This window comes from Trypanosoma brucei (genome assembly GCF_000002445.2).
Source record: "Trypanosoma brucei brucei TREU927 chromosome 11 chr11_scaffold01 genomic scaffold, whole genome shotgun sequence".
Lineage (NCBI taxonomy): Eukaryota > Euglenozoa > Kinetoplastea > Trypanosomatida > Trypanosomatidae > Trypanosoma > Trypanosoma brucei.
In genome coordinates, this window is record NT_165288.1 from 4,049,605 (window position 1) to 4,069,546 (window position 19,942).

Below are 19,942 nucleotides of genomic sequence, written 5' to 3' on the forward strand. Positions count from 1 at the left end.
TCGTTAAGCGTGCCAAATCCATGCGATAACCCCCACCACCTCGCCGAAACAGCCCCTCAATGACCGTTATCCGCCGCTTGAAGCACCGTGGGAGAGCTCGAACAACCCTCTTCTTCGTTGCTGCTGCCTTGACGACATTCACCAGGGCGACTCTGCATCTCCTTTTGTGCGCCCAACAGAACTTGAGTAAAAGGACTCAAGTGACTAATTACTGTGCATGTTTTTCCGGGCCCTGGCGTAGCCGCTTCTGAGGTTTGCAGTTGAGGTGGACATAATCCAAGGCGACACGCCTCCTCCTCCTTCCCACGACAATCAGAAAAGGGACTGGAAGGGGATGAAACACGTGCCCATCGTGGGGGAGAGGGTGACGACTCAAAAATACCTGCAGCGACCTCCTTAGGTCACTTAACGCAGAGATATGTGGGAGTCAGGCGACATTTCCAGCGACACCGAATAACGTCTAAATTAGCATGGTGTCTTTAATACGAAAAATGTTTACGCCCGACTGTTAAGACTTCGGAAAAGCCATTCCAACAAATTGCCCATCTTCTGTCCACTGTTTTTTTGTTTTCTGTGCCTCGTAGTACCTCTTCGCCTCCATCCGACGTTTGTTCAGGGACTTTAACTTCCCCTTAACATACTCCTGCTGCTTCTCTTCCACGGAGCTGCTTGGGAGTGAGACACTCGGCACCGCTGATAGGGCAAAGCTCCGCGCCAGTCCCTCCAAGTCTAGCCGGTGAACGTTGAATATGTTTTGAAGGAGGTGACTCTGGTATGCGCCCACGTGAGCTCGGAACGCACTTACGGAACTCTTCGCCACGATGGGATCCAACTGCAGTACGTGTTCCAACTTCATCTGGATGGGGGGGAGCTTGGCTGGCATTGGGTACTTTTCAAGTGAAATACCAAACTTTGAGAGGTAACGCACAAAGCCCGCCTCCTCAGGAGTCAGAAACAGTAACGCATTACCGACATTACCAGCGCGAGCTGTGCGCCCAATGCGATGCACGTATTCTGTGGGGTCAAGAGGGGGATCGTACTGCAGAATCCACTCCACATCCGGAATATCTAAACCGCGAGCGGCAACGTCGGTACAAAGCAGCACGCCGGTTGTCCATTCATTGAACGCTTGAAATGCCGCCACGCGCTGGCGGTGCTTCATTTGTCCATGCAGCATTATCACTTCATTATGGAACCCAACGGATCCCAACATTTGAAAGTGAAATATAGTGCTGGCCACCGTAGAGCAGAACACCATCGCCTTCGATGTGCGGGCAACGCGCTTGACAAACGCGTACAAGCAGAGTAAGCGTTCATGCACAGGGGTAATGTGGCAGAACTGTCGAAGAGTGTCCGGAATGGGTTTGATGTCACCTCCCGCCTCATTGCCACCAGTGTCTGACGCTCGCCCTCTTTTAAGCTGGTCATCAACATCCGGATCATCATAAGAGCAGTACGGTGGAAAGGTGGCAGATGCAGCATCAACACAACCCGCAGCTACCGCAGAATCAAAAGCTTCGGTACCTAATTGTACCGGAATCGGGGCACTGCCTGTTGTCGTGATGAAGAGTGGCTTGCGAGAAAGCGAAAGCCGGGCCAACTCCCCAATAGACTTCGAGTTAGTTGCTGAAAACAAATACGTCTGACGGGAGCGCGGCAGTCGCTGAACAATGGCATCAAGGCTTCTCTGAAAACCGTCGGCCAGCATTCGGTCTGCTTCGTCCAGAACGAGAGCGCGTAGCCGGGAGAGATCCCACCCCGAGCAATGCTGAACATGGTCATGTATACGTCCCGGCGTTCCAACCACTATGGAAACGCCTGAGTTAAGTTGCCGCCGTTCCTCTGACACTTTTGTACCCCCAGTAATGAGGTGTACGGAAAACGCAGCAATATCACTAGAAATGTGTTGACATATCCCCCTCAGCACATCATGTGTTTGTACGCACAGCTCTTTGGTGGGGGAAAGCATTAAACTGTACGTGACATTCGGCCGCTTACTTACGAGACCGATGATGGAATGAAGCACCGGCACACAGAAGGCTAGTGTTTTCCCTGAACCAGTCTGCGCCTGACCGAGGAGATCGTAGCCCTGAAGGGCATAGGGTATAACTCGCTCCTGAATGGGTGTCATTCGGCAAAATCCCTCCTGCTGAAGTGCTTGAACAACGTTTTCATTAACCCCAATAAGCGGGTGGTTAAATCGTGCACCAGTCTCAACCTTCTTTCGTACCCTACGAACTCTGGCTTCATCATCCAAAACTTCAGTGATGTTGCTAAGTCTCGTACCTGCCTTCGCACCCCCAGTGTTGAAAAGGGTCTGGAAATCCTCTTCATTGTCAAAATGATGCAACAGCAACTTATCCGTCTCAGAAGCAGTGTCTTTCTGTCCTTCCCTGCTCCTTGTCTTTCGAAGATGTGTTGTGCGGCGATTGGCGTGTTCTTCTGCGAGGCGGTCGAGATACTCCGTGTCTTGCATGTTGTACAATTCTGTTTTCTTAATAAGCAACTTACCGTGAGGACCTACCGGTGGGCGAAACGGGCCACTTCCCATCACCATTACATCATCGGCGCCGGAGTCGACTTCTTCCTCCCCTTCTTCCACGTACTCGTTGTCCAATCCTGCCTTGCCATTGGCAGCTTTTGCCTCTCGCTCCCGTTGGCGCTTCCTACGACCCTTGATGCCCATTTGGTTGCGACACCCCCGCACTTTACACACGTTTCCCTTGTGTGTTTGATATTTCAATGCGGTATGCACTTTACCGCCCTACCTGCCCCAGTAGGCCTAACCTCATTATTGCGAATGTTGCAAGTGAGTGGATGGATCAAGGGAAAGAAAAATGCACGTAACAACATACAAGTAGAGGTCGTAAAGACTAAATTTATCCAATCACTAATTACTACATCCATTTATGCGCCTGTCTGTATGGCTCTCGCGAAACAAGTATCTATGAACACCCCATGTGAAGAAATCAGCAGTATATCCACGCAACCACCATCCACACTTCCCGTGGAAAGCACGCAATCCCTACAAGATCTCGTTGTCACACACCAACCCTAACGTAATCAACAGGATGCCAGGTTGCTCCGACACGCAGTTACCGTAGCGTTTGCGTTAGAAGCGCTACGGCCACCGATATCCCTTGAAGAGCACTTGCCCTTATCATTTGCCTGGACCACGAAGAGGCGCGGATACAGTACTCCAGTTTTCATGGCCATTCCTTTCCGCAATAACCCTGCTGACTGCTTGCGTGACCCCTCCAACACAACAGCATTCCATAGGAACCAACCTACACGACACTTGACAGCACATATGTCCTCCGCCGACTTGGGGAAGTAAGCGCTGCCTGCCTCAATAAAGCTTTCCGTGGTGGGGGCGTTTGAGCCACAGTCGCCACAGTCATGCAAGTTCCGAAAATGCGTGACAGTCCCCTGCTCCAATCGCTGAAGCTCCCATTGGACAGCGCTGGGGGTGCCTTGAGGGTAAACAGCATCCGTGAAGGTACACCTAACGAGAAGACGGTGGCGGAAATGGTCATGAGACCCAGCATCCTCGGCATCGTCTACTTTTTCTGACGGTTTGCTGCTGGCCACTGTGATGTCTTTTCGCTGAACTGCGTTACCTCCCTCGTCCGTCCCACCGCCGCCATGCCCATCTCTCTGCTGTTCCTTCGGAAGTCCCTCATTGCACCTTTCTCCGCTGAGTTGATCACCGCGGTGCCACACCGTTTGTTTCTCTAGTTCGCATACCGTACGGGACAACAGCCGTTTTATTAGTTGTCCTCGCACGGGGGTCGCACCCTTGTCTAACGTGGCGTTGATGGTTGGACTGAAGTACTCACCCCCAACAAACGCTCTCCAGATTCCGTAGGCCTCGTCCGCGGTGACTTTGTGCCAGTAAATAACGGCTGATTCTCTTTTCAGAAGAGGCGCATGCCACGGATCTTTTGTGAAGTGGAGGTCGTGCCCTTGCTTCCACGCCGCATTCCACAATGCATTGAATGTCCGTGGCCAATCACAGTAGCCACTGGCTACTGCTGGGCCGAGATGAAGACATCCTGGAGGTGAGCTGAGTGCAGGCGCAACAGGGACCTTACCAAATAGGCACTCGCAGAGCGCTTCCGCGCCCTGCTCAGTCACGCTGGGAAAGTACTCTCGGATGGTCATCTCCGGTGGTATTGGTATAGTTCGCTGAAGCAACACATCTCCGCCATCCATAAACATCCCTCTCGGTGGAAGTTTGATAACGCTAACACCACCCTTGTCGTCCCCCCGAAGCAGCGGAGCAAAGATAGGACTTGCGCCACGATACCGCGGCAACAAAGAGGGATGCAAATTGACGGTGAATCTCAATTTCTCAAGTAGTTTGTTCGGCAGGAAGTACCGAAACGACACCACGACTGCTACATCAAACATCTCCAGGGGTCGCCCCGCGATGTGATCGACTTGCGCCACACCGCTAATGACAGGCGTTGGCAAATGCTTGGGATGCAGCAGGTATTCCAGTGTTTTACTTTTCGCCATAGACGTCGGGTGGTCAACAGGCACTAAGGGTATGCCGTGCTCTACACAGTATCGCGCCACGGGGTATTGACGCCTGTACTGTTTGAACACTGTGAAAGGATCGGCAGGAAGGAAGGGACAAACAACCACAAGTTGGGATTTCTCGCTACCGGTTGCCGCGCTGCACCCTTTTTCCTGAAGGGGACGAGCATCCATGATTAGCTGAAGGCGGTTGTGAAGAGCCTTCAAAGCTACTAGCGAGACAATATCACCACCGAAGAAAATGATGGAAGGGGGTTTGGACATTCCGCAAACAGTAAAAGCACAGTTCGGCGTACCCCTCGTTTTATCGCCATTGCCGGTGATCGTGACCTGCTCGACACATCCCACCATAGTGGAGGGGGCGGGTGGATCGGTGGTGCTGCTTCTCGATCGACGATTTACCAGAAAGGAAGAAATGTGGCTCCAGAAACAAGCTCTTGCCACACTATGTCCACACCTCGATATGCACTGCCGCATGCGTGAAGGCACTGATCCGACGCCTGTTGCCGCCTTCCACACCTTTCTCGGTAGAATTCAGTAGTTAAAAAAACAGCGCACGGAATTAGGTGGAATTATCATGAAAGTGCGCCACAGCTGCACTGTTTTCCCTCTTCAGATAAGGCTGAAGTGTTGGCCAACCCCTACGCTATAACAATAACAACATAAAGCAAGCGGAACGCATTAGGCGAAAAGGTGGTGGTGACCACATTCTCACATTTACCGAACAGCGAGCTTGCTAACAAAGATATAGGGCCGTCTCGGTTCCGGTGCAAGCGGGACACAACCCACCTTTCGATCACGGCCGCCCGCAGCGGCGATGGAAAAGTGGTTGGTCACTTTCCTACCCACATCAACACGAGAAAATGAAATATGATTACTTAATAATAATAATAATATAAAAATAATAATATAATAATATAATAATAATAACGACAATAATGATTGTAATAATTGTGGTAATAAAATGAAAAGAGGTAGCACAAAATACTCCCTTCTTTGATAATTGAAAAACCTGGGTATGCACAAGAGCACACACCGACGCTCGCGTCCCGACGCGAAGAAAGCGAACAGAGAAACAAAACGGAGTTATTAAGCTTTTTCTTCGGCAGCACCGTCCCCCTCGTCCGCTTTGCCCTCGTTTTCTTCATCGGAATCGTCTGCATCGGACAACTTGCCATCCTTCTTAGCCAACTCCCACCACGATGTCTCTTCAGCCTTTGCCAGTCGGATCACAATCTGCCCACTCGGGTCCTTGACTTTGTAGCTGCTTTCTTTGCTCTTTATTGCCTTTGCCAAACAAAGAACAAGTTGTTTCCTTCGCTGCGTTGCGACATCCTTCGAGGTCTGCACATTCGCAATGTACGACACTGTCAAACGGCGTTTTCCGAATTCCACCTGTAGCGTGTCTTCCACCATTGTTTCTTTTTCATCCAGTTTTGTGTCAATGTATACCGTAACATTCTTCTTACCGTCACACCAGCTGTGCTTCGTGATCGGATAACTTGCTGTGGAAGCTGGCAACACCGATGGGTCGGACTTCTTCAGCAAAACAGGTTTCGGCATAGGCGCAACATCGCCTACCTTCGCTCGTTCTTTCTCGTGGTTATGCCAGTAATAATAGGAGTTAGCTTGCTTCTTCTTAGCTGCGGAGTCGTGCTGCTCATTTTGGGTAGGTGGAATGGCTTCAGTGCCAGCCACTGCCTCCGTATCGGCCATCACCTACTCAGATTACTTCTTAGACTTCACGCACACAACAGCTATACTAAGTACGTTGAAGGTTGCAATGTAAAAGGTGAGGAACTCGGTTTAGAACAATATGATTAGAGAAATTAGGGGCAAAAACTCAACGGGTGTTCATGCAAACAAAATAACAATGATCATAATCGCAACGTAACACAACTCTCGTCCCGACGGCAAAACCTTAGCAACACCAGTGTGTGCAAAAACTGTTTACCCCGCCCAATCACTCCAATTTGGGGAAACAGAAGCACTACCAGTCATCCCACTCCTCCCCCTCATCATCAACTAGTATATCTGCCTTGGCTTTCACAATGCGTGATTTACCAACAACAGAGCCCGCATCCTGCCTATCAGAAGGAGCAGCTACACTCTCCAAGCGAGCAACAATACTAGGATTTTCGGAGTGGTCACTCTCGTCTTCATCAACGAAACTAACTGAGGTAGAAACTATATACTTTTGGTAGACAGTAAGATATTCATCTGCTTGCTTCCGGCAAACGATGCTCCTACAAACTCCTTCCTCATGCTCAAGAACCGCAAAAAGCTTAGAAAAATGGGGTGAGTGCCCACAGCATGCTTCCTCCTCAGCTCTGAGACGTGCTTCCTCTTCAGCTCTGAGACGTGCTTCCTCCTCAGCTCTCAGACGTGCTTCCTCCTCAGCTCTGAGACGTGCTTCCTCTTCAGCTCTCAGACGTGCTTCCTCTTCAGCTCTCAGACGTGCTTCCTCTTCAGCTCTCAGACGTGCTTCCTCTTCAGCTCTCAGACGTGCTTCCTCTTCAGCTCTCAGACGTGCTTCCTCTTCAGCTCTCAGACGTGCTTCCTCTTCAGCTCTGAGACGTGCTTCCTCCTCAGCTCTGAGACGTGCTTCCTCTTCAGCTCTCAGACGTGCTTCCTCTTCAGCTCTCAGACGTGCTTCCTCCTCAGCTCTGAGACGTGCTTCCTCTTCAGCTCTGAGACGTGCTTCCTCTTCAGCTCTGAGACGTGCTTCCTCTTCAGCTCTCAGACGTGCTTCCTCTTCAGCTCTCAGACGTGCTTCCTCTTCAGCTCTGAGACGTGCTTCCTCTTCAGCTCTCAGACGTGCTTCCTCCTCAGCTCTGAGACGTGCTTCCTCTTCAGCTCTGAGACGTGCTTCCTCTTCAGCTCTCAGACGTGCTTCCTCTTCAGCTCTGAGACGTGCTTCCTCTTCAGCTCTGAGACGTGCTTCCTCCTCAGCTCTCAGACGTGCTTCCTCTTCAGCTCTCAGACGTGCTTCCTCTTCAGCTCTCAGACGTGCTTCCTCTTCAGCTCTCAGACGTGCTTCCTCTTCAGCTCTCAGACGTGCTTCCTCTTCAGCTCTGAGACGTGCTTCCTCCTCAGCTCTGAGACGTGCTTCCTCTTCAGCTCTCAGACGTGCTTCCTCTTCAGCTCTCAGACGTGCTTCCTCTTCAGCTCTCAGGTGTGTCTCTTCCTCGGAGTTATCTGACGTCTTGCAAATCCTAATAAGATGCTCTTTACCATCGTGTTGTCTCATTTTCCCTTTCTTAGCAGGTGTGTCACTTTCGTTAATTCGAGGATGGAGTTTGCCGCTGCTGGTGCTTATTTTATTTGTGCATTCATTTTGTACGTATTCTCCTGTGTGAACTCTGCTTTCCTGTGTGCATTGAGCGTGTAGCAAGCTACTGTTTTTGTTTCCTGTGGGTTGAGCCTCTGATCCTATAATGCGATGCTTCGCGGTCTTATCGTTATTCTGGTCGTGCTGATGTGCGAACTCGCTAGGGATGTCGTTGCCCACTTGGTTAATAAGGTCGTACTTTTCCTCTCTCAACAGCGTTCCAATCTTTTTTACAGTTCCCATATCCGCTGTACATGTTTCCCAAATGCTGTTTATGCGCTGTTGAAGATGAACGATGTTCTCTACATTTATCAACCCAGGTTGCACTTTGTACTCCTCGAAGATCAATTCACACTTGCGGAGACGCTGATCCACGGCATCTTCCCACCAGGTGTAGACGCTGAGAAAGTCACTTGTATGCGTTATTTTTTCCTCTAGGCTTAATTGAAGGAGGAACTGCGCCTCTCCGTGGATACGTTTGGAAGTGAGAGTTATAAGACTGACAGACTCCGTAATGTATCGAAACAATTCTTCTGGTTCCAGAGATGTACGCTTTTCTTCCGCAAGACATAAAAGTGGTGGCGGTTTTTCATATTCGCCAGCCAGTTCGGCACTGCCAGCGCCAGAGTCGAGTACAACAGGGGATGATGTGAGTTTGTTCATCCAACCGACGACGTGCTCCTCGAGGAGGGAAAACCCCGAGCTCATTGCTGCACTTCGTTGCTGTTTCTGTTCAGGTGCAGCGGCGAGCTCGTCTCGCGTTGGGGCAACCGTGCGCCGAGCCGCGTTCTTTATGTCTATTAAAAAGTTCCACATGATATAGAAGTGACGGAAGGAAGTCTCGTGCTAGTGGACGACGGGTAATTTTCTCGTTCTCTAAGCAAACACGAATTCCCTGCCGTAGATGTACGCGAGCGCTCAGCCCACAACGTTGTGCGGGGAGCGTGTCTTCTTACCCTTTTTTTTTAGCAGAGGACCGAGGGAAAGGAGAGGGGGGGGGGCGAGAAAGCGAATAAAAATTGGGACAGTATGTGGAATTCATGAATGCTCATGTATACCCCAGAGCACGGAGAATGTAGAACATAGACAAGTGGTCTTTCCGTCTCTCCATCCGTTCGCGGAATTTGATACAAATTGGCGTTAAGAATGTAACCTTCAGAAAAGGGTGGTGGTGGTGGTGGTGATGTAAGGAAAAAGCGGCCGCGAGCCCACGCGCTCCATTGAATTGGATAAACGATATGTGCGAGGCTACACGAAAGGGGAGCTAAAGGGAAACTAATAAAACAGCGACCGCACAACAACTTGTTGTGGAAATGAAAGATTGGTGGTCTTAAAAAGTTCTCACCACTGCGGTTAAGCCGGGTACATATTGTCCTTGAAAAACCCATCTGGTCTGTACAATGGATGAATACGCGTCCCACCAACCATCGTACTGAATTTCCCCCATGGGAATTCCCCGGACGGTTGCTCTAGAGTTGTCGGCATAGGCGGACCCGTACGCAAGTGCGGCAGCGCGTAGTATCGCTCCATTGTTGTTGTTCTTAATATTCCTCGCTCGTGTGCTGCCTTCCTATAGGCTTTCTTTTTATTCTGTAGCACGATATCTTCCGCAAGCATTACGACGTGCTGCAACAGGCCGTGTGGAACTACACCCATTTCCTCTTCTCCCCACTCCAACAGTTCCGACGTGGCATCGCAAGCCTGTTGAATAGTGCGCAGTCCCGTGCGCTCCTCCACCACTTTCAAGTGTCTTTCAATTTCCTTTCGCGACCACGCCCTACTTGTGTACTGATGAATGAAGGGAGCCATGAAGCTTAGCGGAAAGTGACTGGGTAGGCCGTACTCCTGTCCTACCTCCGCGTAGTAGTTCCAGAGAGGAACACCCTCATTCGCTCCCGTCACAGCAGCCGAAAATGTACGTCTGCAACTCAACTCCTGATGCTGCCGCACAGGGTCGTCATTCCAACGCGCCCACGGCCAATGACGGTATGCTCCGCGTCGTCGAAGCCGGTGGTACCATTCCACTCCAGTACGCGGGTCCCACGTGTTGCCGTACTCATCAGGTGACTTGTTAGCGAGTGGTGAGCGGGCGTGGGCAAGTTTCGGTGGGAGGTACCAAGCGCGGTGTCGACGGTGGGCGTACACCATAACACGGTTCTCATAGCCCTTTGCACGAGACCCAAGGGCCGGAAAGGTCGGACGCATTGCGAAACTGCAATGATGCTTGCACTATTTACCCTGGCGTGTGGAAAGGTCCAGTTTATTGTATCAGCTGTTGCCACCCGCTGATTCGCTTGCAGTGCAAAAGACAGAACCACATTTAAGCAAGGAAACGAAAGGAAAGAAGTGATGTTTGAAGTGCAAAAGAGGATATGTTGGCCCGCGAAGGGCACTGCGATAAGATATGCACCACACATATATCTATCCAGGTCCGCGTGCGGCCGTATGTCGCGTATCATCCCTTCACCAGGAAGGTTGAATAAAAGTTGATGCATATATTGGACCACATATTTGTTATTGTAATTGCCGGTTTGGTAGCTGCATTAACAAGCCGATTCATAGAAAAAAAAACAAAAAAAGTTTTTTTTTTAAAAAAGTAAACCAATAGTGAACAAGACAGGGAGAAAAAAAAAGCTTCTTGCGGACGTAAGAGGGAAGTGGTTTAGCAACAAAAAAGCCCAAACTAGAATAGCTATGAAAAAAAATAATAATCAGTGAAACAAAGAAAGCTGACCATGAGAACCTCTTTTCTCTTTTGCCCACTTTTGTGAGACACAGAAGCAAAAAGGCAACGTTGTGACAAGGAAGCGCACCATCAGCAGCGCCACTGCAATAGATGCAAGGGTTCCATCCCAATGCTGACGCCTCTTCAGCTGCGTAACTGTAAAAATTGAAACGAATGAGGATGGATTAAAATACCTTCAACTCAGCTCGCGTTGCTCTGCACGCCACAAAGTACGGCGTGGAAGCCGCGGCCTGATTATCGTGAGATCACAAGAAATGGACGACGGCCGCGGAGTCGCTACAGCTGCCGCCGAAGGTCTGAAGGCAGCGGAATGCGCCTCCAGTTGCTCATCGTCGAAAGTGATAACCTTCCGCTTCCGCTTTCCCAATGTGTCATTCGCATCTTTGCCAACATTAAGCTCTACTCGAGCTGCAGAGACATGTCTCGGCTCTGGAACCGCACCCGCTGCTTCGTCGCCAGTGTTCGACACGGCGGCTTCAGCGCATTTGAAGTGAACAACAAACGAATGTCTGAACCCTTTCTTGGAGTCTCCCCATCCATCCCCAATGCTTGATGGGCTTTGGTTTTGCTCACAGCACAGGTGGTGGTGTTTGATCGCTTCCTCAATTTTCCTTCTTAGGCTCAAGGCAGCGTCTCGGAGCTTCGCTGGGGATATAATTTCGTACGAGGACCGCACTGTTTTTTTCACGGCAGACACCGCTGGATGAGGCGGCAACTCCGAGCGAAGAATGTCTTCAATTTCTCGGGTTAACGCCTCCCGTGAGCTTGCAAGTGCTTCTACTGCACCAACACACCGGTGTCGCTGCTCCTCCAATGTGCTTTTCTTCACAGAAACCTCCCTTGAGGCTTCTTCATGCTGCTCCTGTAGCTCGCGCATAGATTCCTGTGCTGTTTTTATCTCAACTTCCGCAGTGGCGATAAGAAGGCGAAGAGCCCTAATTTCTTCTTCCTCTGTGTTGGCCTTCAACTGCGCAGCGCAGAGCATGTCATAAATTCTCTCCACAGAATCAACTGAAGGGGAGGGGGACCGCTTGACCATACTCACCTCCCTTTGCCTTGTGCAGTGACTTGCGTTTTGGTGACGATACGTACAAATGTAATAATACGATAAATGGTGCTGTAAAAATGGCAGAAAAAAAGAGAAAGTGGGGTTATGCTCATGTTAGTACTATACAGCGTCATCGGTCCGGGGGCAGAGTTGTATCAAAATAAAATTCTTGATACACCTTTTTGATGTCAAGTCAATTGTCAATGTCGCTTCCATCAAGAGTTACGCGCTTTCCTGCACCTTTCAAAACAAGCATCCACAATTCCGCCCACAGTTGTAGTTGACAAAGACGTGCGGGAGATGCTGGGAAGACAGCCACCCTAGATGAGCAAGGTAACAAATTACGCATTCCCCTCCCCCCCCTGTATACTTAGGAAGTGGCATAGCGCCAAACGTCCTCCAAAATACACGCGGCAGCCTGATGAAAGAGGGAAAATGACCCACAGCTTCCTTTTGACTGCTGCTGCTGCTGCTGCTGAAGTGCGACCACCTCGGCCTCCCGCCCAACTTCATCACCTTCAAGCAGCAACACTTCTTGTACCAGGGAGTCACGCGTGGTGCCTTTAATCAAATGGCGTCTAATGGTGTAGAACGCCGTCATTACGGATGCCTCATCTTCATCGCTATCCAATGTTGAGCAAGTCGCATCGCAAAAATCATCTCGCAAAACTGAAAGGGGGAAAACCGTCATCCTGGAGGTGAATACTGGTTTATCATCCTTCTGTCTCATGTTTATTTGCGGTTTCTTCCGGAACAAAGAACAGCCACCAACCTTCTTTATTTCGTACTTTACCGAAGCACGTGGTCCACCTCCAAGGGAGGTGAGTCCTTGCAATACCTTGAGACAATCCACATGCACAGAACTGGTACCACCACCATTGTGGAAGTTGTGACTTAACGACGCCGTCTTCCCACGAATGGTACCGCCATCAACCTTACCACCCACTTGTCCGCACAATGTGTTGTGCCAGGAATGTTGAAACCAGCCTACGCCATACCGTCTCGAGTTTACCACATCTCCGTCACCGTCATCATTGCATATCAGCGAGAAGAGGCAGTGGCAGCCCGCCCCACGAATCTTATTCCGCACATGAGCCTCTGCAACAACAATATGGCTTGCTGCCACGCACCACATTATGTCAAGCGGAAGAGTAGTGACATCTCTATGCCATACAAACCCTCCAGAGCCAGCTTTCTTATAATTAAATGGCAGGCAGACGGAACAGCCACAAGCGCAAGATGAGGGAGGAGCAGTTGCTTTAGTCGGTACCTCATCTTCACCTGCGGGTGCAGCACGGAGGTTCTCCGCTTCAGCGCGATTTATCTCCTGCAGTAATTCATGAAACCGCGAGGTTGGATGACTAACCTCCACACATAGTGCTAAATGCGATGCGAAAATATCAGTATTCCCTTGGGCTGGTCGGACAGCCGTGTGAACAGGCGCTAAGGTTTCTGTTTCCGCGCTGCCATGACCGCTGCCTTCCAAATACCTTATTGCGCCACCAGTTCTGACAACCGTCCTTGAAGTGGCGAGACGTTTCCTCACGAACTGAATAAATCGCTCGTGATCCATTACACCACCACTCCCTTGTGTCTCCACAACAAAACCAAGCACGCAACAGAGAGCGCTTCCAACGCTTGTAAGAACAACGTTAAAAGGAACGCTACCACCGCAGCACCGGAGAGAGATCTCGCGGACGTGAATAAGTTGCAGGGGATGTGGTGACCCGCTTTGCGTTTCGTCATATGGCCAACAACTTAGTTGTTCAACAGCCAAAGCAGCGATGAGGAAACGGTCTCTGTGGTCACTTTTGCCAAAGAATGAGGATGAGGCACAAAGAAGACCACTTGCAGAGAAAAATGCAACAAAAGGCAGTGCATCACTGTCCGGGGCCCAAAGCTGTTCGCACGACTTCACCTCAATACTGTACGTCGCCGCAAGTGATTGAGCAATGACCGCAAACAAACACTGACATGAGCATTGTGCAAGTCCTTCCAACAACCGTAGGCTCTTACGGTCAGCGGTTGGTAACGAGGATACGGGGGACTTGTATGTGCAGGGGCCCACACGACAAAAAAGGAAACTGATAGGCACAATATCCTGTGAAACGAAAAATAGGAGGGCCTTACGCCGTGCCAATAGGCGCCGGCGAGCTACAGACTCTGCTTTGCTTTTTCCTTGTATTTTGCTATCTGTTGCCTCCCAAGCGACGACGCGCCGCTCAAGGCCATCGGTATCGGGTACATTTCCACCTGCAAGTCCGTCGTACTCCAAAACGTCCTTTCCAGCGTGAGCCATTCCATCACCGCGCGGATTCCCTTTATCAGTGGGTGACGAAGTCACAGAGAGTGCATCAAGTAGCATCTGCATCCCACTACCACTTGTGCGACAGAGGACGTCCAACACACAGTCAAGTGTGAGTTCCAGCTCCCCTTCCGTTACGGCTGTTCCACCAACTGCAATTGTCACATCGCCTAATTCACCACCCATTCTCTGCTGGTGTAGGAGAACCAGCATTTCCTCCGCATGTTCGTCACTGGTGCTACGGAAACAGTGAAAAACGCGAGATGCGAGCGGCGCCTGAAATAACTGATCTATGTCACTTAAAAAAGGGAGAGGGCCGAGTGATGGCGCGAAGAGCCGTCGGCCATCGCTCGACTGAAGGTGAATCCACGGCATGTTAAAAAGTTAAAGCCGTTTTTCCGAGTTGCGGAACTCACCTATACCCGCCTACTTACGACCAAGGGGGAAAAAAATAACAAAAATATCAATGGAAAAATGATGCGGCTCAACCATTAACACGACCCAAAAACACAAGTATGAGTAACAGAGGGAGGGTGAGTGAATATGAAAGAAAACAAACTGTAGAAGCGCCCGTAATGAAAGTAATTGAAAAAAAGAACATAACGGAATACAACCCTCCCCAATGGGGATGGCTCTCCCCTGCCCCACCATACGCTACATAATAGTGCGATCTATTTTAGCTCCACTGCCGGTCACCCATAAACGACCAACCTTTCCCGCTATTGAGCGGGTGACGTAATGGTTTGACTTGCACGCACGCAGACGAATGCACTTAACTTAATACACGTGCATAACGTCATCCCCCTTCTTACATGGTCAAAACAGGGGGAAAACGCGGTCAAGAGAATAATGCGCGGAGGTGTAGAAGAACATTGCGATCAACTAGGAGTTAAAATAAGTGCAAAGAAATAAATAAAAGTAACCAAACGAACGAAACAAATTCAACTCGTGGCACGCTCGACTGCTGTAAATGCGTTCAGCGCACACCATCTTTTTTCCTCCTCCTCCTCCTCCCTTCCGAACGAACAAACAACTGTGCCATGTTTGTGACTGTCCGTCATTCAATCGCCGGTTTATCATCTCCGGTGCGGCGGTAGTCCACTGCTTTTTCGATGCCGAAACCACCGACAAACTGTTGCTACTGTGTGGCGCCGTTGAGGCAGCAAAAAAAAAAAGTAGCACAAAACGCGCCGCTGCAAGCCCCCACGACACCCGTGCCGGAACTTAATTACCCTCTCCCTCTACATATAAGCCCATCAAAAGTTTGCACGTAATGGAGGAGACGCACTTTCCAATGAATAAAAAAATTGTTGTCGCACAAAGAGGGAATGATTTTAAAAAAAGTCTAAGTCACCAAACAGCAGCCCCTAATGGAACGAACAACCTCGAAAGCACGATAAACAAACAAGAGCGGAAAGAAATAGGGGCTACATCTCCCACAATCAGCCACGGTTTGCGCTGTCAACCCAAACTCATTATATACCCATATACATATACAAAAATATAAACGATAATGAGATCCTTTTCGTTCTAATAGACGTATGGGATCAAGCGATAACGAACTATTCTATGGAATTTGTGCATATCTTCTGCACCATACTTTTCACGCATCTGCTCTTCGTCCCTCAATTGGCGGTGAATCAAAAGCAGAGCAAAATACACTGGCTGAAAGTATGGCAGTGGTTCCGTAAACCCCGTAAGTGCTGACCATGAAAGGGTCATAAGCCAATCCCCTACATAATTCGGATGGCGGCACACGCCCCAGTAGCCCGACACAATCAGCGATTTGCCGCTGGACGTATGCATAACCTTCAGCGCCGCATTCGCTGGATCTTTTGGATTTTGTCGAAAACGACTTTTTTGATTGTTTGAGCCACGAAACACAGCGTAGCCAACAAGCGCCACCGCAGCGCAAATGCCTACGTGCATGTAGCTCAGCTGCGAGGCATGATAAGCCAGGAACTTTGCTTTCAGTGTATAAGTGAAAGGTACCCACGCCAAATCGCCGAAGCACAGCATAAACCCAAAACCATCATGCACGATGTCCATCATGGTGAGGTTTCCCTCTTCATAAAGAAGCCCGTCCAACACATAGAAAGACTCTAGCAGGGCAACCACAATAATGCTGGGCGAGCATGTACCGACCTCCATCGCTTTTGCCACAAATGCCCAATTCAGGACGCTCCAACCAATGAGACCGGGACGCAGTTCACACATAAACTTCCAGTCAAGCGAACCCGTACGTGGATTGAGCTCACGGCCAACCCAGAAATCGTATAAGTAGTTTCCAGTGTTTCCTCCGGGGGAAAACGACACCTGAGAAGAGCGGAAGGAAGCGACGTATAGCACGATGCTCATAAAAACAGAAATGATGATGGCAGCCACCATGAGTGGCATAAACATGTCAGCCAGCCAGGCTAGACGAATCACATCAGCGTAGTGCATACTACCCAAAATAGCATGTACAAGTGTGAACACATGCAACGCGTTGATATTGTACGTGAGACATGTTCCATCAGAGAGTTTCACACCCTTCACTTGCTTTCCAACCGGAGTAATGTAAAGAAGTGCATGAAATGCCATCCACAACAACTCGACACCAAGTGCCAGTACCAATCGCGGCACTCCCACATCCAATGCCAACAATATCATTGCGGGAAGGTCCCATACATTATGCACACTACACGAATTTTCTGAGCACAAGACATTGAGACCAATAACTGTGAGCGGCAGAAGCACCACCATCCCAAGTGCTCCCAGAGGGCCTCCCCACTCGTAGGAGCGGTTTTTATTCGTCACTGGTGTTTTAGTTCTGGGAGTGACGGGACTCTTTTTAGTCCTCCCGGGCGTCCGAGGTGCAGGCGATGCGGAGCGAGATTTTGTACCCTTGCGGCTCCGTGGCGGCATTTGATGCTAATCCTTGCGTTACTTTTTCTGCAACGAATAACAAACAATATGGGGAGAAATGTATTTTTTTTCTTTTAAATGTCCAGTTTGATACTCTGTCAGTGTGTTCCTACGTAGTACAGTCGTTTTCCTTTTAAATAAACGGGCTCGGTACCTATGACTAAGTCAAAATAGTGGGGTGATTAAGCGGTACGGAATATTACAAACCTTAGCGAGGAACAAACCCATTCGTGGGATTATACCAGCGCATCCATCACTTTTCCTTCCGTCCTTTTGGGTGGATAAAGCAGACAAGGAGATGCTCCTCTCACTACTCATGGGAAACATCGGTGTCCGAAACGACTAACATAAGTCCTACCACCACAAGAAGCGCTCCCGCCAACCACGTGATTGTCACCACTTCATGAAACACAAAAAAACCGAGGATGGCGCTCACCCCAAAGTTGGCTCCGGTGTTAACAACTTGACAAACGGGTGTAGGTCCGCAAGACAGCGCCCTCACATACCACCTCCACATCTGTGCAGTGCAGTAGCCATTCGCCGCCAGTGATACGGCGCGGAGCCCAAGAACCAACGCAGCAGCCAACGAATTACTCCTGGCGTCGATACCTACCAACGCAAAAAAAAAACTCACAACTCCAGAAAGAGACGTGGCACTGCCGCTGTTATCGTGCGCAAACGCAAGCTTTCCAACAACTGCCGAGAGGGCACCGAACGTACCTGCTAGCAGGGAATACAACAAATACTGGCGCCCGCCCACAGTCCCCTCTTTCCTACTCTGCTTTGACATTTCCTTTATTTCCCCCTCATTTTTTTTGTTTCCATCTCGGTTTTGTCACAACAACAACAAGAGGTAGAAAAGAGGTGAAGTTATCTCTTTTTTTTAAAAAAAAGACTTGGTTCGCTGTTGGGTACTGCTACCACCATGCAATTTCAAAGCTTTACGAACCAGTTTTCGGCTAACGCCACCACAACAGATGCATTTAGCAGTGTCGAAGAATATACGTGCACGCGCGCATGTGATGGGAGCCTCAATGAACAGCACGGAGGTAAATGAGCCTAATGCAAGTTAACGTGCATCCATCGTAGAAACTGGGTAAAACACAGGCGACAAAATAATAATAATAATAATTCAAAAGACAGCCACCGAAGACGACTTATGGAGAGATCAGACGTAAGGACGACATGCAGCCGGCGAGTAGGGAGGAATCCAAGTTAATATTCTCCCAAACGACGGGATTTTTTCCATATTGCCTTATATATATATATATTTGCGATGCGGATACTCGGTTGACAGTTTCCAGTTTAACAATTCACACACTCACTTACATCACACAAGCTCCTACTCTTCTTTTTTTTTGCTTTCCCCTTCACCCGCCATACGCATAGAGACAACTTCACACAGTTGATTCAAGTGATTTCAAAGGTTTCATCACAACACAACCACACACGCACGTAACATTTGTTGCGGTGCATGAGCGAAAGTGACAAAAAAGCATTACCACTGAGAACCCACATTAAGTGAGAGGAACTATTTGTATTAAAGAGGAAGGAAGGGACTGGCGAGTGGAAACAAAAAAAGAAAAAAAAAAAGAAGCGCACGACCACTGAATGGAAGGCAAACACAACCCGGAGTGAATAAATGTTATCATCCCTCGCTCATGGTTTAATAGTCCATTGAGTATTCTCATATGAGAAATTAAAAAAAATGTCCTGTTAGAAGTAAAAGAATCTCGTTCAACCACGCCCACAGAGGCATGGGTCCATCAAAATTACGCCTGAACCTAAAGATCTACCGTCCTTTCCCATTGCCCATGTACATACTGGCTATAGAACCTGTAATACCTTCCACACGAATTCAGGAAAGGAGGAGGGGGGGGGAAAGAAAAAAGTAAAAAAAAAAAGACAGCAGCGATATGTGGAGCGGGATTTCGAGGACTTCCACCTTTTTAAAGACCCGCTCAAATTATGTATTTGTGTTTACGTTGGTTGATGAAGAGCGTACTAATCCTCCATCTATTTGTCATTGGAGTCCCCAAGAGGGATAAGGCGATGGAACATTTTCAGAGTGAGTAAAACAGTCACCACAGCGCCAGTGGTTGCGACACCGATGCGATAAAGTGTCTAACATAATCAAGCATATTTAATATATAACTCGGGCAGTGACCGAGTTATATATTAAATATAGTACAGAAAGTAGACGCCAACAACATATAAGATTTGTTACACAGTGTTCCTATGAGTGCAAAATAGTGAGAAAAAAAAACGGAAGGACAGTAACGCTGAAAACAACAAGACAGATGTATTAACAAGTGATCCAGTTGGGCAAATGTGTCAGCCGCTTGAAAATGGCCGCTTGCAAACAATTCTTGGAAACAATTAGTCGGTTCCCCTTAGGGACGCACGAAACATTGTCCCCTTCCCTCCTCCCCCCTCCTGGAGCCGCAACCACATAATAGTAGCGGTTAGACAACACCGCAACTACAGAGGAGAAGGCAAGAAAAAGAAAAAAAAAGAGGGAAATGACCGCTGTAAACAGCAACGCTACTTTTAAGTAATGATAGCTTGGAAAGGAAATACAGTAAACAACTTTCTCTCCACTTGCGAACGGATCACTTCTCCCTAAAAGCAGCTGCTTCCGTTAAGTAAATATGTTTTAGAACATGATGATGTGTAGCATCTGACACAAGAAGATGTACTATATTTCAAAAAAATAAAATAAAATAAATAAAATAAGGAAAAGTAATAAGTGCTTCTTGTGCTCGCAGTATGCAAACTAACGTGATGAGAGTGATTGTACTTTCCTAAGAAACAAGAAAGAGGGGATGCCCCATGGTAATCGATCCCCCAGTACCTTTTTGTTTTCTTCACTGTATTCCTTGCATCCGCATTTGTTGCACTGATTTCAACCTGCATCTGTTATTCTTTTTGTCGTTATAAAAATATGATCCCTTCGCCTTTTCGCTAATGCGTCGCTGACGATTACTGCTTACATTTTGTGGCCTGCTGAGCATCGTCCGTTGCAATGGTCCACTATCCTCACATTCCCATTCTCTTACCTCC

The 19,942-nt window shown here is 48.9% G+C and overlaps 9 protein-coding genes across 9 annotated transcripts, besides 4 other annotated features; all 9 read right to left on the minus strand.

The window, feature by feature from the left end:
• Nucleotides 1-508: 508 nt before the first annotated feature.
• Nucleotides 509-2,686, minus strand: Tb11.01.7100 (ATP-dependent DEAD/H RNA helicase, putative; the record flags this gene model as incomplete). Its single annotated transcript, XM_824511.1, has 1 exon — nt 509-2,686. One exon carries the CDS (start codon nt 2,684-2,686, stop codon nt 509-511), a length of 2,178 nt encoding a protein of 725 aa, XP_829604.1.
• A 377-nt stretch (nt 2,687-3,063) lies between these two features.
• On the minus strand, nt 3,064-5,019 carry Tb11.01.7110 (methionyl-tRNA formyltransferase; the record flags this gene model as incomplete). The annotated part of the gene is made up of 1 exon (XM_824512.1): nt 3,064-5,019. One exon carries the CDS (start codon nt 5,017-5,019, stop codon nt 3,064-3,066), a length of 1,956 nt encoding a protein of 651 aa, XP_829605.1.
• Nucleotides 5,020-5,421: 402 nt separating this feature from the next.
• Nucleotides 5,422-5,505: a microsatellite.
• Nucleotides 5,506-5,631: 126 nt separating this feature from the next.
• Tb11.01.7120 (hypothetical protein, conserved) lies at nt 5,632-6,258 on the minus strand (the record flags this gene model as incomplete). Its single annotated transcript, XM_824513.1, has 1 exon — nt 5,632-6,258. One exon carries the CDS (start codon nt 6,256-6,258, stop codon nt 5,632-5,634), a length of 627 nt encoding a protein of 208 aa, XP_829606.1.
• Nucleotides 6,259-6,532: 274 nt separating this feature from the next.
• Tb11.01.7130 (Tb-291 membrane associated protein, putative) lies at nt 6,533-8,689 on the minus strand (the record flags this gene model as incomplete). Its single annotated transcript, XM_824514.1, has 1 exon — nt 6,533-8,689. One exon carries the CDS (start codon nt 8,687-8,689, stop codon nt 6,533-6,535), a length of 2,157 nt encoding a protein of 718 aa, XP_829607.1.
• A 537-nt stretch (nt 8,690-9,226) lies between these two features.
• On the minus strand, nt 9,227-10,078 carry Tb11.01.7140 (hypothetical protein, conserved; the record flags this gene model as incomplete). The annotated part of the gene is made up of 1 exon (XM_824515.1): nt 9,227-10,078. The coding sequence occupies one exon, from the start codon at nt 10,076-10,078 to the stop codon at nt 9,227-9,229; it is 852 nt and encodes a 283-aa protein (XP_829608.1).
• Nucleotides 10,079-10,794: 716 nt separating this feature from the next.
• On the minus strand, nt 10,795-11,658 carry Tb11.01.7150 (hypothetical protein, conserved; the record flags this gene model as incomplete). The annotated part of the gene is made up of 1 exon (XM_824516.1): nt 10,795-11,658. The coding sequence occupies one exon, from the start codon at nt 11,656-11,658 to the stop codon at nt 10,795-10,797; it is 864 nt and encodes a 287-aa protein (XP_829609.1).
• Nucleotides 11,659-12,037: 379 nt separating this feature from the next.
• On the minus strand, nt 12,038-14,347 carry Tb11.01.7160 (hypothetical protein, conserved; the record flags this gene model as incomplete). Its single annotated transcript, XM_824517.1, has 1 exon — nt 12,038-14,347. The coding sequence occupies one exon, from the start codon at nt 14,345-14,347 to the stop codon at nt 12,038-12,040; it is 2,310 nt and encodes a 769-aa protein (XP_829610.1).
• Nucleotides 12,125-12,145: a microsatellite.
• A 1,155-nt stretch (nt 14,348-15,502) lies between the features above and the next one.
• Nucleotides 15,503-16,879, minus strand: Tb11.01.7170 (C-14 sterol reductase, putative; the record flags this gene model as incomplete). Its single annotated transcript, XM_824518.1, has 1 exon — nt 15,503-16,879. The coding sequence occupies one exon, from the start codon at nt 16,877-16,879 to the stop codon at nt 15,503-15,505; it is 1,377 nt and encodes a 458-aa protein (XP_829611.1).
• A 310-nt stretch (nt 16,880-17,189) lies between these two features.
• Nucleotides 17,190-17,669, minus strand: Tb11.01.7180 (hypothetical protein, conserved; the record flags this gene model as incomplete). The annotated part of the gene is made up of 1 exon (XM_824519.1): nt 17,190-17,669. One exon carries the CDS (start codon nt 17,667-17,669, stop codon nt 17,190-17,192), a length of 480 nt encoding a protein of 159 aa, XP_829612.1.
• A 322-nt stretch (nt 17,670-17,991) lies between these two features.
• Nucleotides 17,992-18,012: a sequence feature (AT_rich).
• A 1,577-nt stretch (nt 18,013-19,589) lies between these two features.
• Nucleotides 19,590-19,615: a microsatellite.
• The last annotated feature ends 327 nt before the right edge of the window (nt 19,616-19,942 follow it).